At 38.5% G+C, this 13,747-nt stretch overlaps 1 protein-coding gene across 2 annotated transcripts in view; it reads left to right on the top strand.

Moving 5' to 3' along the window:
• Positions 1-12,360, top strand: part of Cpne8 (copine 8) — a 230,951-nt gene extending 218,591 nt beyond the window's left edge. The window contains exon 20 of one of the 2 annotated variants that reach the window (XM_076556619.1): positions 12,337-12,360. In XM_076556619.1, coding sequence (XP_076412734.1) covers positions 12,337-12,345 — 9 coding nt within the window. In that variant the 3' untranslated portion in view covers positions 12,346-12,360. Of the gene's footprint in view, positions 1-9,722; positions 11,294-12,336 lie in introns of those variants that run through there. The other variant, XM_076556618.1, reaches the window with a different exon arrangement.
• Positions 12,361-13,747: the final 1,387 nt, after the last annotated feature.

Below are 13,747 nucleotides of genomic sequence, written 5' to 3'. Positions count from 1 at the left end.
TCATGAGGGTAGAAATCCAAGGATATTTCCTCAGGGTTAGCACACAGAAGCTGTGCTCAAGAGGGGGCCAAGGCTGCATCTTGTACTGGTAGCTGAACTTAATAATATGTTAGAGTTCCCCATGCAGCACTTGTTTTGAAGGCATGAAGGGGTCATGGAGAGCAGTTGAGGGTTGGTACTTGGAGAGCAGTTGAGGGTTGGTACTAGAAGAGGACAGAAAGCCATTGGTAAAGGTGCAACCACAGTTGTAGTGGACATTCCACCATGGAAGGACCATGGAGAACAACCAAAGCTCAGTACCATGAGTGACCTGGAGAGGCCATCAATGAAAGTAAGGCCTCAGCTGCAATGGAAATCCCAGGATAGAGGGTATTATGGAGAAAGGTTGAAGCTTGGCATCATATCAAGGACCAGAACCCCTAAAGAGGGGCCAGGGTGTTGTTGGTAAAGGTGCAGCCTGTGGTGACTCTAGCATATTGTAGATGCCAGAACCATGAGATAACCACCAAGCATAGTAGGAGTTGTGGGGTAGAGTTTTTGTGTTTGACTGTGATGTGATGTGATGTGATGTGATGTGATGTGTGTGTGTGTGTGTGTGTGTGTGTGTGTGTGTGTGTGTGTGTGAATGTGTGCTAAGTGCTATATGAACTGTTTATATATGCTTTGAGGACAGTGTCCCTGGTGCAAGTATGGTAGATGCAATATATCTAAATATTTTAATCTTTAACAAATACGGACAATACTTTTGTTTTGATTACCAGTTTAGTCTGTACCTACGATGGGAATTTTCTTTAAGCTACAAAATGTAGGAACATGTGCAGAAGGAGCTGCTGAGCTGCCAGCACCAAAGGGTTAAACCTTTTATTAGCACAGTAAATGAATCTGAGCCTAGCATAGACTCAGCTGAACCTCTGCAATTACCTGGTGCACTTGGAAAGAAAGAAATGGGAATGTAATCAACATAATTATATGGCCAAGCTCTGGAGGAGAGATTTAAGGGTTGACGCAGAACATGTTTGAGAAAGAATAAACATAAAATAACTTAAATTTACAAGAAAGGTAATTCTGAGAACAAGCTATTTGAAATAAGTATTGACTAAATTCCAAATGCTTCTAGAAAATAGATGTTTTCATGGGGTCATTTTGAGCATAGAGACTATAAAGTAAAGGGATGCATTCAAGTGTCAAATAAGGACCTAAAGGGTGTGCCTACAATGCTGCTCTGTCAACTTGAGCAATCTTCAAGTGTGTTCTATATGCAGGGTACTACTTAATTGACATTTGAAGCCAACTCCTGAAGAAGATGTATAGTGATTAGTAATATGGACAAGGATAAATAGAAATGACTCAGGACAAAGAGGACAACAAACTGGAAGCATATTGAATTTTAATAAATTATGTACAAAAATGAATCTAAGAGAGTCATGATCTATAGTTTGAGCTTTGTGCATTGTTTGACTTTTACTTTTGCTGAGGCTTTTTCTGTACGGCTGCATTCACCTTGATATGAGGGGAGGAAAGATAGTGGTGAATGAGCAATCATAGGCACTTAGATGGGTGTATCAGCTGGTAATGTCTAGTAGGTCCATAATGAACACATGAGCAGTGGATGCAGAAGCTTGGAAAGAAGTCAAGTAGTGTTCCAGATGACAACTTCACTGAGAGATCCTTGTTCACAGGGACATTATCTATATCAAGTGTCTCAATAGAAGTCACGAAATGTTAAAGACATCAAAGACAGAAATGCAGCATTGATGATGGGAGCTGATGACAGATACTCTTCTGGTTCTGGCCTGCAATGCTCATACTCCACTCTGCATTTCGTTCTTATTCACCTTAGCACTAGCCAACCTTTATGAGTAAGATTAAGTTGTACCACTTCAGGAAAGTCTTTGATGATGGCAGAAGTCTGCAATTCAGGGTTGACTGCACAGTACAATCAGTGGTCAGGCTTTGGTATTTGCTTTGATTTTCATGCCAATATCTCTATCTGATCTGATAGAAAATCAGGGGATATTATCTGGGCATTTTTTTTTATTAATGCATACTTAGAGTTTTCTCTAGTTACAACTGGGGGCAAATTCAGACCACTTTAATCTCAGACTTCTTCAAAACTTCTATAAACTGTAAATACATACTGTATAATCTGTCCTAAAGGTTCATTCTTTTAATACCTTCTTAAAGGTTTTAATGCCTTCTTACACTGTTTATCAACTTATAATTTCATTTGTTCTAAGTCAACAGTTATCTCCTTTCATTTACTTAACAAATCACAAAGTTAGGTATGTTAAATATCAACTCATTGATTATAGTCATGAATGGCACAAACGGAGTATTATTAGCCCTATTTGAAGATCCTAATCAAGCAATCTTTTTTTAAAAGGAAAACAAGTATATTTTAAAACTATATTCCCTTCTATTTTATACAGTCTTACAGCATGTGGTAGAGACTGTTAATTTTCTGCAGCTGCCCTAAGACTGGGTAATATGTAATTAATATTAATATTTTCTCAGTTCTTAAGGCTGGGAAGTTCAAAATGCAAGAGCTACCACCTGGTCAGTACTTTCTGGTAGCTTTATCTCAGGAAGAGAAGACGTGAGCTTGCCTCTTTACAATGGAAAAGTGCTTGATGTCTAAGAACATCTCAAAGGCCCAACATTTCAATGTTGTTGAGAGAGCAATTACATTTCAAGATTGGTTTAGGAGGGGCAAATATTTAAACCCACACATACAAACTGACACACTCTTATGACTATAAACACTTTACCAGGTGATAAAAACTAAGTTAGAAGCCAAAAAAACCTTGCCTTCCTAAACAAGTCTATGGTTTAAGATGACTTTAATACAGTCTCAATTTCTTTCTTTTTTTTAAGCATTAAGAAATATTTTTATAAGACAAGATTATAAATCAAATTTCATTTTGATTCTATTCATATTGGTAGTGATGTCAACAATAATTTAGAAGAAACATTTTGAAATAAAACACAGTAATTACATTTGAATAGCTTTTCCTATGCAGTCTATATTTAAAAATTCATGATACAAATGTAGTATTGATTTAATAGACTATACACTGAGATGAACATGTAAGGCTAACTTTGTTAAGATTTTAGTATGTGTCTCTTGTTTGATATTGTTCACATTGGTTGTAGTTCCATCTTATCTAGGTCCATTATTCCTTATTACTCCTGGATAATATTTGATAATCATTCTTATTGTATACAGTCTCAATTTTAATGAGCGTGGAGGCAACAGGAAAAGCCCACAGTCAAAAATTAGACAGCCTGATCTAGGATAGTCAGTTCTCTCTGACATTTTTGGGTTTGTTTGCTCACACATGGAACTGGCCACAAGAGAAATCAGTTGCATGCTATATTTTTTAATTTAATTTAATTTTTATTATTTCTTTTATCTTTTAGATCATAATTACTTACATTATTGCCCCTTCCCTTTCCTCCCTTCAGATACTCCCATGTATCCCTTGTTCTCTTTTCAATTCATGATATCTTTGTTCATTAATTGTTGTTATATGCTTATATGCATATACATAAATATTCCTAAATACAACTGCTCAGTCTGTGTAATGTTATTTCTATGATGTGTTCAGGGCCTGTCATTAGGTATTGGATAACCAATTGGTGTGTTCTTCCCTGAGGAAGACTGTTCCTCACTTCCAGCATTCCTTAATTACCTGTAGTGTGTATGAGTGCACGTGTGTGTGTGTGTGTGTGTGTGTGTGTGTGTGTGTGTGTGTGTGTGTAGTCCTCACCCCTCGTCAAGAAAAGTTTTCTTTGCAACAGACAGAGACCATTACAGAAAACCACAACCAATGAAAACACTAATACCTCCTGCACCTAAGGCTCAGGGAACATTTCAAAAGAGGGGGCAGAAAGACTGTAAGAGCCAGAGGATGGGGAAGTTTGCGATGAAATTGTGTCTCCAATAACAATCGTCATGCCAATGTGCTCAGAGGAAGACCACGATGCTTATAATATTTTTGAGGAAGTTGTTTTGCTGAAGAAATGCTTGCAATAGTATTGCAGGGATCTCTCTAGAACAAGCACTCTGATGATGAGAGTGGAAGAAAGGAGATTTATTCACCAGACGACTAGAGCCAGGGCATCTTCTGAAAGACTTCAGATCTGGGTCCAGTTTACATTCTCATTTTATACTCTAAAACCACAGGTGGGATGAGCAGGCAAACAAGCAGGACTTCTTTCAGAATCATCCATGGCAGTTAGCCTTTTGTTTTCCAAAGCATACATTACAGTTGACAGGTGTAAGCTTGTGTGGTCAGGTTGCTAAGGGCAATGGTTGCCTTGGGGCTGAGCCTTTTCAATGCCTGGTCCCTGTCCAAGTCATTCTCTTTCAGCTAGCAAGGTAAAATGGTATCTGTCAATTAGCAGTACAAGCAGTACTTTAAATAAACCAACAGACCAGTATCTAATAATTGGTCTTTTCTACCTTGCCCTACTTCAAACGCTTTTTATTTTCATTATTAAAACAATCACTCGTTCTTCAAGTATCCAATTCTACCACTGGATTCCCAAACATACAATTTCTAAGAATAACATCTAAGAAATTTCTAGAGACAGATTCAGGGACCAACAGAGAAGGGATTTTATTCCAGAGCATGAACCAAAGGCCACTTTGTGAACATTCTGAGGACCTTGTGGATATAATAAAAGGCAGTTTTTGTGGTGAGTGCCCACAGAAATTGAAAATGTCAAGAAGCACTGACTGAATGCTTTCCCTTACACGCTTCTCCACTGCAAATTTTATTGCATTTTTCTATTCTTATTAATCCATTATGTTTTAGTGGAAACCAATATAAAGACAGTGTTTTAATTTATAGATTAATAAAAGAAGGTATTGAACTACATGGAGGAGGATACCTACCATCAGAAAATCCTAAGATTTAAGGTGGCTGCAGTTTGAAGGTAGATGGCACACTACACTAGGGTGTCTTTCTTCAAGATGACGTAATGTGCTGTGCAGGAAGGAGCAGTAATACTGGACCCTTGAGAAGCCAAGCAGCTGGTTGTTCCATACCTGATTTATGTCTTACCATGACACTGGCTCCATAGATGCTTAGGACTCATCCTATTTATTTTTTATGGTTTGAAGGATTGGCTGTAGATCTTTGAAAGTCTGCTAGAGTTCTGCTGTGAATCCACCTGTTCAGGACTTCTCTAGCTAGAAGGCTTTTTATTGCTGTTTCAACATCTTCCTTTGTTGTAGATCTCTTGAAGTTGTTGATCTTTTCTTGGTTCAATTTTGGTGATTTGGATGAATCTAGAAATTCATCCATTTCTTGTTAGTTTATCTAACATAATGGAGTATAAGTTTGTAGAGTGTTCCCTTTTACTATTCTGGTTTTCTTTTAGTATATTTTTATATTTCCATTTTAATGTTTCTTGTTCATTTCTGACTCTGTTAATTTGGGTCCTATCTTTCTTTCTTTCTTCTGCTTAGTTGGGCCAGCAGTCTATGGATCTTGTTTAATTTCTCAAAGAACCAGCTCTTAGACATGTTGATTATTTGTATTGTTTTATTTCTATATAATTAATTTCTGCTCTCATTTGTTGGGGTTGGGTTAGGTTTTGTTTTTTCAGGTTTCGAGATACATCAGTAAGTTGTTTATTTTTGCTCTTAAAGATTGTCTTCATGGGACTGTTTTTGGTGTGTTGTGTTTTCATTTTCATTTAGTTATAGGGATTTTTTAAAAAGTCTTTCTTATTTCTTTAATGAGTTCTTTAATCTCTATGGATTTGTGTGCTTAATAGATATTTGTTTCCTGTTGAATATTAAGTCTTATTGTGTTAGCCTCACATTAGAGCCATAGAGTTATTCTAGTCTTTCAGAATTTGTTAAAATTTGTTTTGTGTCCCGGAATGTGGTATATTTTAGAGAAGTTTCCATGTGCCTTTTAGTAGAATGTATATTCTTTGGTGTTTGGGTAGAATATTCTGTAGATAACTTTTAAGTCCATTTGATGTATGGTGTCATTTAATTCTGATGTTTCTCTGTTTGTTATGGATATCTATCTATCATCTATCTATCTATCTATCTATCTATCTATCTATCTATCTATCTATCTATGGGTAGATGATAGAAAGATAGATACAGATATATCTATATAGATAAAGAGAAACTTGACTTTGAAAAGATGTTAAATTTTATTTGTTCTGTTTACAATGATCTGTTCTTTTTTAAATTGCGTCCTTCTAAGACAGTAAACATGAGTCAAGATTTGCCTTCTTCATGATAAATTCCATGAATAACCTAAGAAAATAACCTGGCAGTTAGTTCTGACTTAAGCAAGCCATTTGAAGTGTCTCTGATTCATCATTCAAAATCAAACATAATATAAAGTTGTTTGTTTTGCTTTTGTTCGTGCTGTGGCTTAGGCAGGGTTGTATTTCATGTAGCAACCCAGGCACAGAATTAAAATGGAATATGATCAGGGTTGATAGACAAACCTGCTGTCCAGTGAGAGAGGATAACAGTATTTCTTACCTATGAGAAGAAAAACAGGACCTTTGAATAGAAATTCCATAAATTATCTTCTGCTTAAAATTTATAAGACAGCTGCCTTCCATGGACTGAAGTGAGCAGAAAGGAAATATTAGGACCCTGAATCTACAGCTAGTTTGTGAACACAAGTTGTACGGCAATGATGATGCGATTGCTTTCTAGTGAGTGCCATGGTCTTCTTCCAGGAGAAATTACTTTATGAATCAAATCATTCTGCTCTTTTGTCTCTTCCATCATTTTTTTTGCCCTGAATGTTGTCTGTTATTCAAGTTTTGTATGCTACTTCCTTTCTTGCAGCTTGCTCTGCTCTGTTATTTTTAAATATTGTATTTTATTTCTGGAAGGTTTTAGCTATATTTCTATTGTTACTCTTTTATTCAGAAATGGACAACTGAGATGGAAGGGAAGTCTGAAAGCTTTAAGAGTTGGAGCCATAGTTTTGATAAACAACTTCAGTTTTAATAAGGCTGGCAGCAGTTTGGATGATAAAAAGCACCACAGTTTACCGTGGTTTCTGCTGAGGCATCACCACACTGAATAATGATCCCCAGACAGTCTGTGCTCCCACTAGCCATGAGGCACCTAAAACAGAACAAAGAGGCATGCCATGGGAACTCTTCTGCGCAGGTGTGAAGCAAGATCACACAACTCCTGCTCTGGTGTTTTCCAGACAAGCAGAGCAGTTCTCCTTCTCAGTGACAATCCTGGCAAAGAAATTTGGTTTGGGATTATTCTAGGATTCTCTTATGAGCCATTAATTATTGTAAAAACAGAAATGTTTCAAACGAACAAAGCAAGCAAACTTTATCATTACTGAAAACTGCCATAGGAAATGGAAAATTCTGGCATTCTTAAAATTCGTTAACTCTTTTCTTGACTGTTAATTCTCTTTTACTAACTAGAATAGTAGTTCTCAACCTGTGGGTCACGCCCCCCTTGGAGTCAAATGAACCTTTCGTGGGGGTCACCTGAGATCATCAGAAAGCATAAATATTTACACTACAATTCATAACAGTGTTGAAATTACAGTTATGAAGTAGCAAAGAATTTATGATTGGGGTCACCACATCATGAGGAACTATATTAAAGGGTCGCAGCATTAGGAACCTCTGGTCTCGAACCCTATGTTCATTTTGGCTACTCTATTATTTTATATGCCTTTAGTTTTGTACTGCATTGTGGAAAAAAATCAGTTACATAGAACAACATCATTCATTCTGGGGCTTGTGAGGAAAACCAGAATTATCTGGTTGGCACAAAAATAGGGGTTTGTTTGGACAACTTGGGAGTCAAATATATAACTAGAGTGTTAAGCAGCAAAGGATGAAGCAGTAGAAGTTAATGACATACACATGCATCTGTTAGCTAAGTGCTTAACAGCCTCCACGTGGTAAGATCAACCCTACTCCGCGGCGGCTCTTCAACACCACGAGTCCTGCAAACACGGCACTGACACAGTATGAGCGCTGAACTCCATGGAATCACGTATCAGGAAGAGTTCCACCCAGACTCGCTGATGGGAAGGTGGCTCTGGCACAGCTACCATGAAAATAGTGCGCACAGGCACCTTGACAAGCTTAGAGCCTGGAAGAGGAGCTGAGGTTGGCAAGTCAGGGAGCTGGTTCTAACGCTGGAACGGGGACTATGGCTTTGGCTTCATCTGGTGTCCAACCACAGAGGAAAAATGATGAGATGCCACTGTCGGCTGAGTGTCTATGGAAACGGGTTTAGGAATAAAATGGAAAAAGACTAATTAGTCATAAATGGGGCAGGGGGCAACCTTGGAGGAAGGAAACAGTGAGATCTGTTCACAGGAATTTCCCTGTGGGAAGAAATCAAAAGTTAATAAAATAATCTTTGAATTCAGCAGAAATTATGTTCACAGTATGACTCTCATGGGGAAATAAACACTTTTCTGAACATGAGATACAGTAAAAAAAATCATTCAAATGCTACATGAAAATCATTTATTGTGAAAAAATCAACACATGTGAATGTTATATACAAATAGAAATCAAATCTATACTCATCAGTGTTTAATATCAGCGTTTACAATTACTGAGGAAATGCAAGTGTATAAAACATTCATAAAAAGCATAACAATAAAAATCTAGATCAAAATGAACCCAGTGGACAAATCACATAGAGCATCACATTCACCTGAAAAGGGATAATTGATTGGAAAATAGACTTAGTGGTTTAAGTAGGATAAAATACAGTTATGTAAGGAGCTGAATATGCTTAGTAAAGAGAGTTACCACATAATAACAGGAATGGCGTGCTAAATGACGTGGGCAGCTAACAAGATAACAGTTTAAGAGATTTTTTTTTAATCTTATTTTTTCTCAGTTCTCTAGAATTACTACTTTTAGTCTACCACCACTACTTATCACTGATTATCACACTTTTCTAATTTTTGTTAAATCCATCCAGTTGACTTTTAGTTTAGCTACTATACTTTTAATTTCTAGAATTCTCTTAAGTTCTTATTTTTTGTAGTTCTAGCTTCTTTGTCATAACGTCTCATTTTTCTATTTACTACGTTTTTATTTAAAAACTTAGTCACTTGAAGAGCTAGCTGTAAAAGCCTGGAACTTGACTATCCCATTCCTGGTGTGAGCTGGGGTACAGGAGTGACTTCTGGGCCCTATATCTCCATCCCTTCCCAGCAAACACTGCACACTGGGTTCAGGCAAGGACGCCACTGAGACCATAGGCTGCTTTGAGCAATGATGAAACCTTAACAACTACTCAGTCTTCAAATCCATGAACACAGGATGCTGTTCTACCTGCTTATGACCTCTTTAATTTTTTTCAGCCATTATATGGCTTTCAATCTGTGCTGGAAAGTTTTATGTCAACTTAAAGCAAGCTGGAGTTATCTGAAAGGAGAGAACCTGAATTGAGAAAATGCCTCCATAAGATCCAGCTGTGGGCATTATCTTAATTAGTGATTGAGGTGGGAGGGCCACCAAGGCTTCAAATGTATGAGCTTATGAGAGTTGGGGTAGTTTGAATGAAAATGGCCTCATAAGCTCATAGGGACTGGCACTATTAGGAGATGTGTCCTTGTTGGAATAGATGTGGTATTGTTGGAGAAGGTGTGTCATTGGGGACAGGCTTTGGGACCTCAGAGGCTTAAGCCAGGCCTAAGTAACTCATTATCTTTTCCTGCTTTCTGCAGATCCAGATGTAGAGCTCTCTGCTCCTTCTCCAGCACCATGTATGTCTGCACACCATACTTCCTGCCATGATGATAATGGACTCTGAACTGTTAAGTCAGCACCAATTAAGTGTTTTCCTTTACAAGAGCTGCCATAGTCATGGTTTCTCTTCACAGCAACAGAAACATGTCGGCCTCTTAAATCATGTAGAAACCAAAGTAGAGGAAGCTGAAATAGTAGTGGTAACTCTTAAGATTGTTCATTTTACTTACTTTACCAGTGCCTTAATTTCTTCCTGTGACTTGAACTCCCTAACAACTTTTTAGTGTCAACACAGCAGTGCCTTAGTGTTGTAAGCAATGCATCATCCAGGAAAGAGAAAGCACATGGGGAATTTCAACAGCAAGAGATCCTGTAAAATTGCTTATAACTGTAATTAATGAGGCAATTCCACATAATTTATCTGATAATCAAGAGAGGTTTATTTCTGGAGTAACTTACAGGATCCAGGAGATTTTGTATAGGGTTTGGTTACAAGATAAGGGAGAGATGAGGTACCATCCAGCTTCCAAGACCATGAGGTATCCAGGAGGGGCAAACACATACACACCCCAAGTCTTAAGGGTCTCCCTCTCAGCCACGCCCCAGGGGCAGGTCAGAGGCAGGTGTGGCAGTTACCAGCTGTCACACTAGGGCCAGGGTTTCAAGGTCAAAGCTGGAACAGCTACCCACTACAATTGCTAATGGGGATTTAGAAATATAAGCCTAGGGCTTGCAAAGACAATGGGTTCCTAGATGTCAAGGGTACCTGTGTGAGATATTTCCAAACAACAAAACAAAAGGCTAGGGATATAACTCACCTGGTAAAGTGCTTGCCTAGCATTCATAAAACCATGAGTTTAATTCCTAACACCACTTAAACCAGGTATAGCGTCAATAACCTGTGATTCCCGTACTCGAAGGTGGAGCTACGAGGATCAGAACCTCAAATACATAGTGCGTGTAAAATCAGTCTTAAGACCTTGTGTCAAAAACCTGGAAAGTCCAACAACAACAACAACAAAAAACGAAACTAAGTATAAGCAAGCAAGCAAGCGAGCAAAACAAGCTCAGCTGTGGTCTAGAGGTGACGCTGTGATTGGTGTCCGAGCCATGATGGCGTCACAATCGCCCCACACTTAGTCACATCCCCCACACACCTTAGCACTGTTGTCACTTGACCCACGGTAAGATCCTCTCCATCTCGTTTCCGGATTTCCCACCTGTAGGACTGAATCTCAGGGACAAAACTGTAAGCCTCCTCCTTAACCCCAGATTCAGGGAACGTCCAATCCTGTGTGAGCTCCTGTGATGCAAAGCGGGGCAGGAAGACAATGAGCATCCATGCACCCTTATTTACACAATACCATCAGCCACTTGGTGTGCTGACCATGCGTACATGTGCTTTAATTCATTCAGTTTTCAGTATCAACTGTGGAAAAAAAGAACTAACTTTCTTCCCTAACAGGACAAACTTCTCATGTAACATATTTTATGGAAAAATTCCATCTATTACTAATGGTGTTTATTCTTTAAAAAAATAAATTCACATAATTTTAAATTGTTAGAAGACACTTGAATAAAATTTGTTATTCTTATGGCAGAAACATTTAAGGTAAGTTCTGCCTTCTAAAATATTTAAGTGTACAACAAATTAATGTTGACTCTACGACAGTGTTGCCCAGCATCTCCAGGGTTTGCGCATCTTGCTCAGAGGGAATCTGATGCTCATTACTTGATAGCTTTATTTCTTGATTCCTTCTGCCCTGGTAAGGTTCCATTCTTCTAGTTCATGAGTCTATTTTATGTAACTGACATAAACAAGTGCATATATTTCTGTCACTGGCTTATTTCATTGGGGGAGGGGTAATATCCTCTAAGTTTATCCATGTTGCCAGTTATTGGAGAATTTTCTTCTTTTTTGAGGCTAAAAACTACTCTGCTATCTGCATATGCTACACGCTTAAAATATTCATCTATTAGAGAATTTGGATATCTTGGCTACTGTGGATGGTAATGTAACTGAAATGTGAGAGGAAGTAGTGGAATCTCTTTAAAATGCTGATTGCCAATTTTTTAATACTACCCCAAAGCAAGTGTCTGGATCCTACAGTAGTTATATTTTCAATTCTTCAGGAGCATCCATACTGTGCTGCATGTGACTAGTGGGTATTGAAAGGAAAGTACATGGGACTTGCTGGTGTTGCTTTTCCTCCTTATCTCTATAGAGTCACGGTGACCTCTTTGGCTACCTTCTAACCCTCTTCATTCAGATGGATGATAGAGGGGTTAAGAAAGATCTGAATCAGAAATTAAACTTTATATTTTTAAAAGAGACTGATAACATTTGATAAGTCCAGAGACAATACTCAGAGAAAGGTAAGGCAGAGGATTTGGAGGGTTCCAAGTCTCCCTTCAAAAAAGAACTTGATGCCTAAGGATGGTGGTTCTCAACCTTCCTAATGCTGCCACCTTTTAATACAATTTCTCATATTGTGGTGGCCCCCAACCACAGCCATACTATTATTTTTGTGTTACTTTGTAAAGGTAATTTTGCTACTGTTATGAATCGTAATGCAAATGTCTGATATGCAGGATATCTGATATGCTACTCACCCCCAAAGGGGTCATGACCATGGGTTGAGAACTGCCACCTTAGGAGGAAGACAGGCTCAGTCCAAACCTAGGACTGTGGGCTCCAGCTTCAAATGCCCTGCCACACTGGCACCAATGCAGAACAGGGAACAGCTCTCTACTTCAAGCTACGAAGGCATTCAAAGTGTTTTTCCTCAACCAAGAAGCACACCTCCAGATGGCATCACATTTGAGACACATCTGCTCCCATCATGGACAGAAAGCCATTCTTGACTCTGGTCAGTATTAATTGAATCTCCTCTGAGGCTGACAGAAAATGAACCCATCAATGAAAGGATAAGATGAAAATCTAGGGGGTAGCTTGAGCCAAGGGCAACAGAGGAAGATAAATGTGGACAAATGGCTGCTCAGGGGAGGGGGAACACATTCTGTGAGACATAAATGCCACTTCATTCTAGGAAAAGTAATTCTTAGATGTAGAAACGTTGGGGTAGAGAAATTTGATACGATCTGCAAGGGCATTAAGAGTCTGGATGAGTATGTTTATGTAATAAAATACCCTATGGAAACTTTCAAAGGCTTATATTGATGTAACTAACCGTCTTATTAAATAAGAAACACAAAAACAATGTAAAGGAGAAAGCCGAGAGGTCAGAGCTCAGAGCTAAAATCTCACCCTTCCTCCTGCTGTCCCAGCTTCGCGAAAGAGACCTACTTCCTGTCTGTTCGTTTTTTTTTATAGTATGTTGTTCTGCCTTCTCATTGGTTGTAAACCCAAACACATGACTGCCTCGTCACTGTCTGAATGTACAGCCCCCTAGGTCTTAAAGGCATATGTCTCCAATGCTGGCTATATCCCTGAACACACAGATATCTATGGGATTAAAGGCGTGTGCCACCACCGCCACACTCTTGCTATGGCTCTAATAGCTCTGACCCCCAGACAACTTTATTTATTAACATACAATCAAAATAATATTTCAGTACAATTAGATTACCACCACAGGCTTATCAAATAAAAATTTCAATTTACAAGAAGTCTTTGCTTAGAGAGTACTTGGGCCTCACCTCCATCCAGCATGTTACTACTGCTTGGGAGCAGATGATCACATGATCACTCAGAACAAAGACTGCAGTGGTGGGAGTTTGCAAACCCCTGTATCTGAAAACACTGTGTCTGGCAATTATTTCTAGAGCCTAACACTCAGACACCCTTCTACAGATTCCCTTGGGGTTCAATAACATCTACAATTCTGAAGTGGTGCATGCAGACTTCCAAACCAGTAACCTATTCATTTATCACATTGCAGAATAACTCTCCTGGAGGCCCAGAAGAGTGAAAACAAAGCCAATTGGTTTCCTCGGCTACTGTTAGTCAAGAAGTTCAAGTTTCCATACCAAGAAAAGAGAG

Source organism: Peromyscus maniculatus, chromosome 20 (genome assembly GCF_049852395.1).
Source record: "Peromyscus maniculatus bairdii isolate BWxNUB_F1_BW_parent chromosome 20, HU_Pman_BW_mat_3.1, whole genome shotgun sequence".
Taxonomy (NCBI): domain Eukaryota; kingdom Metazoa; phylum Chordata; class Mammalia; order Rodentia; family Cricetidae; genus Peromyscus; species Peromyscus maniculatus.
The sequence above is the reverse complement of the archived record's forward strand: the minus strand, read 5'-3'. Positions and strand labels throughout refer to the sequence as shown.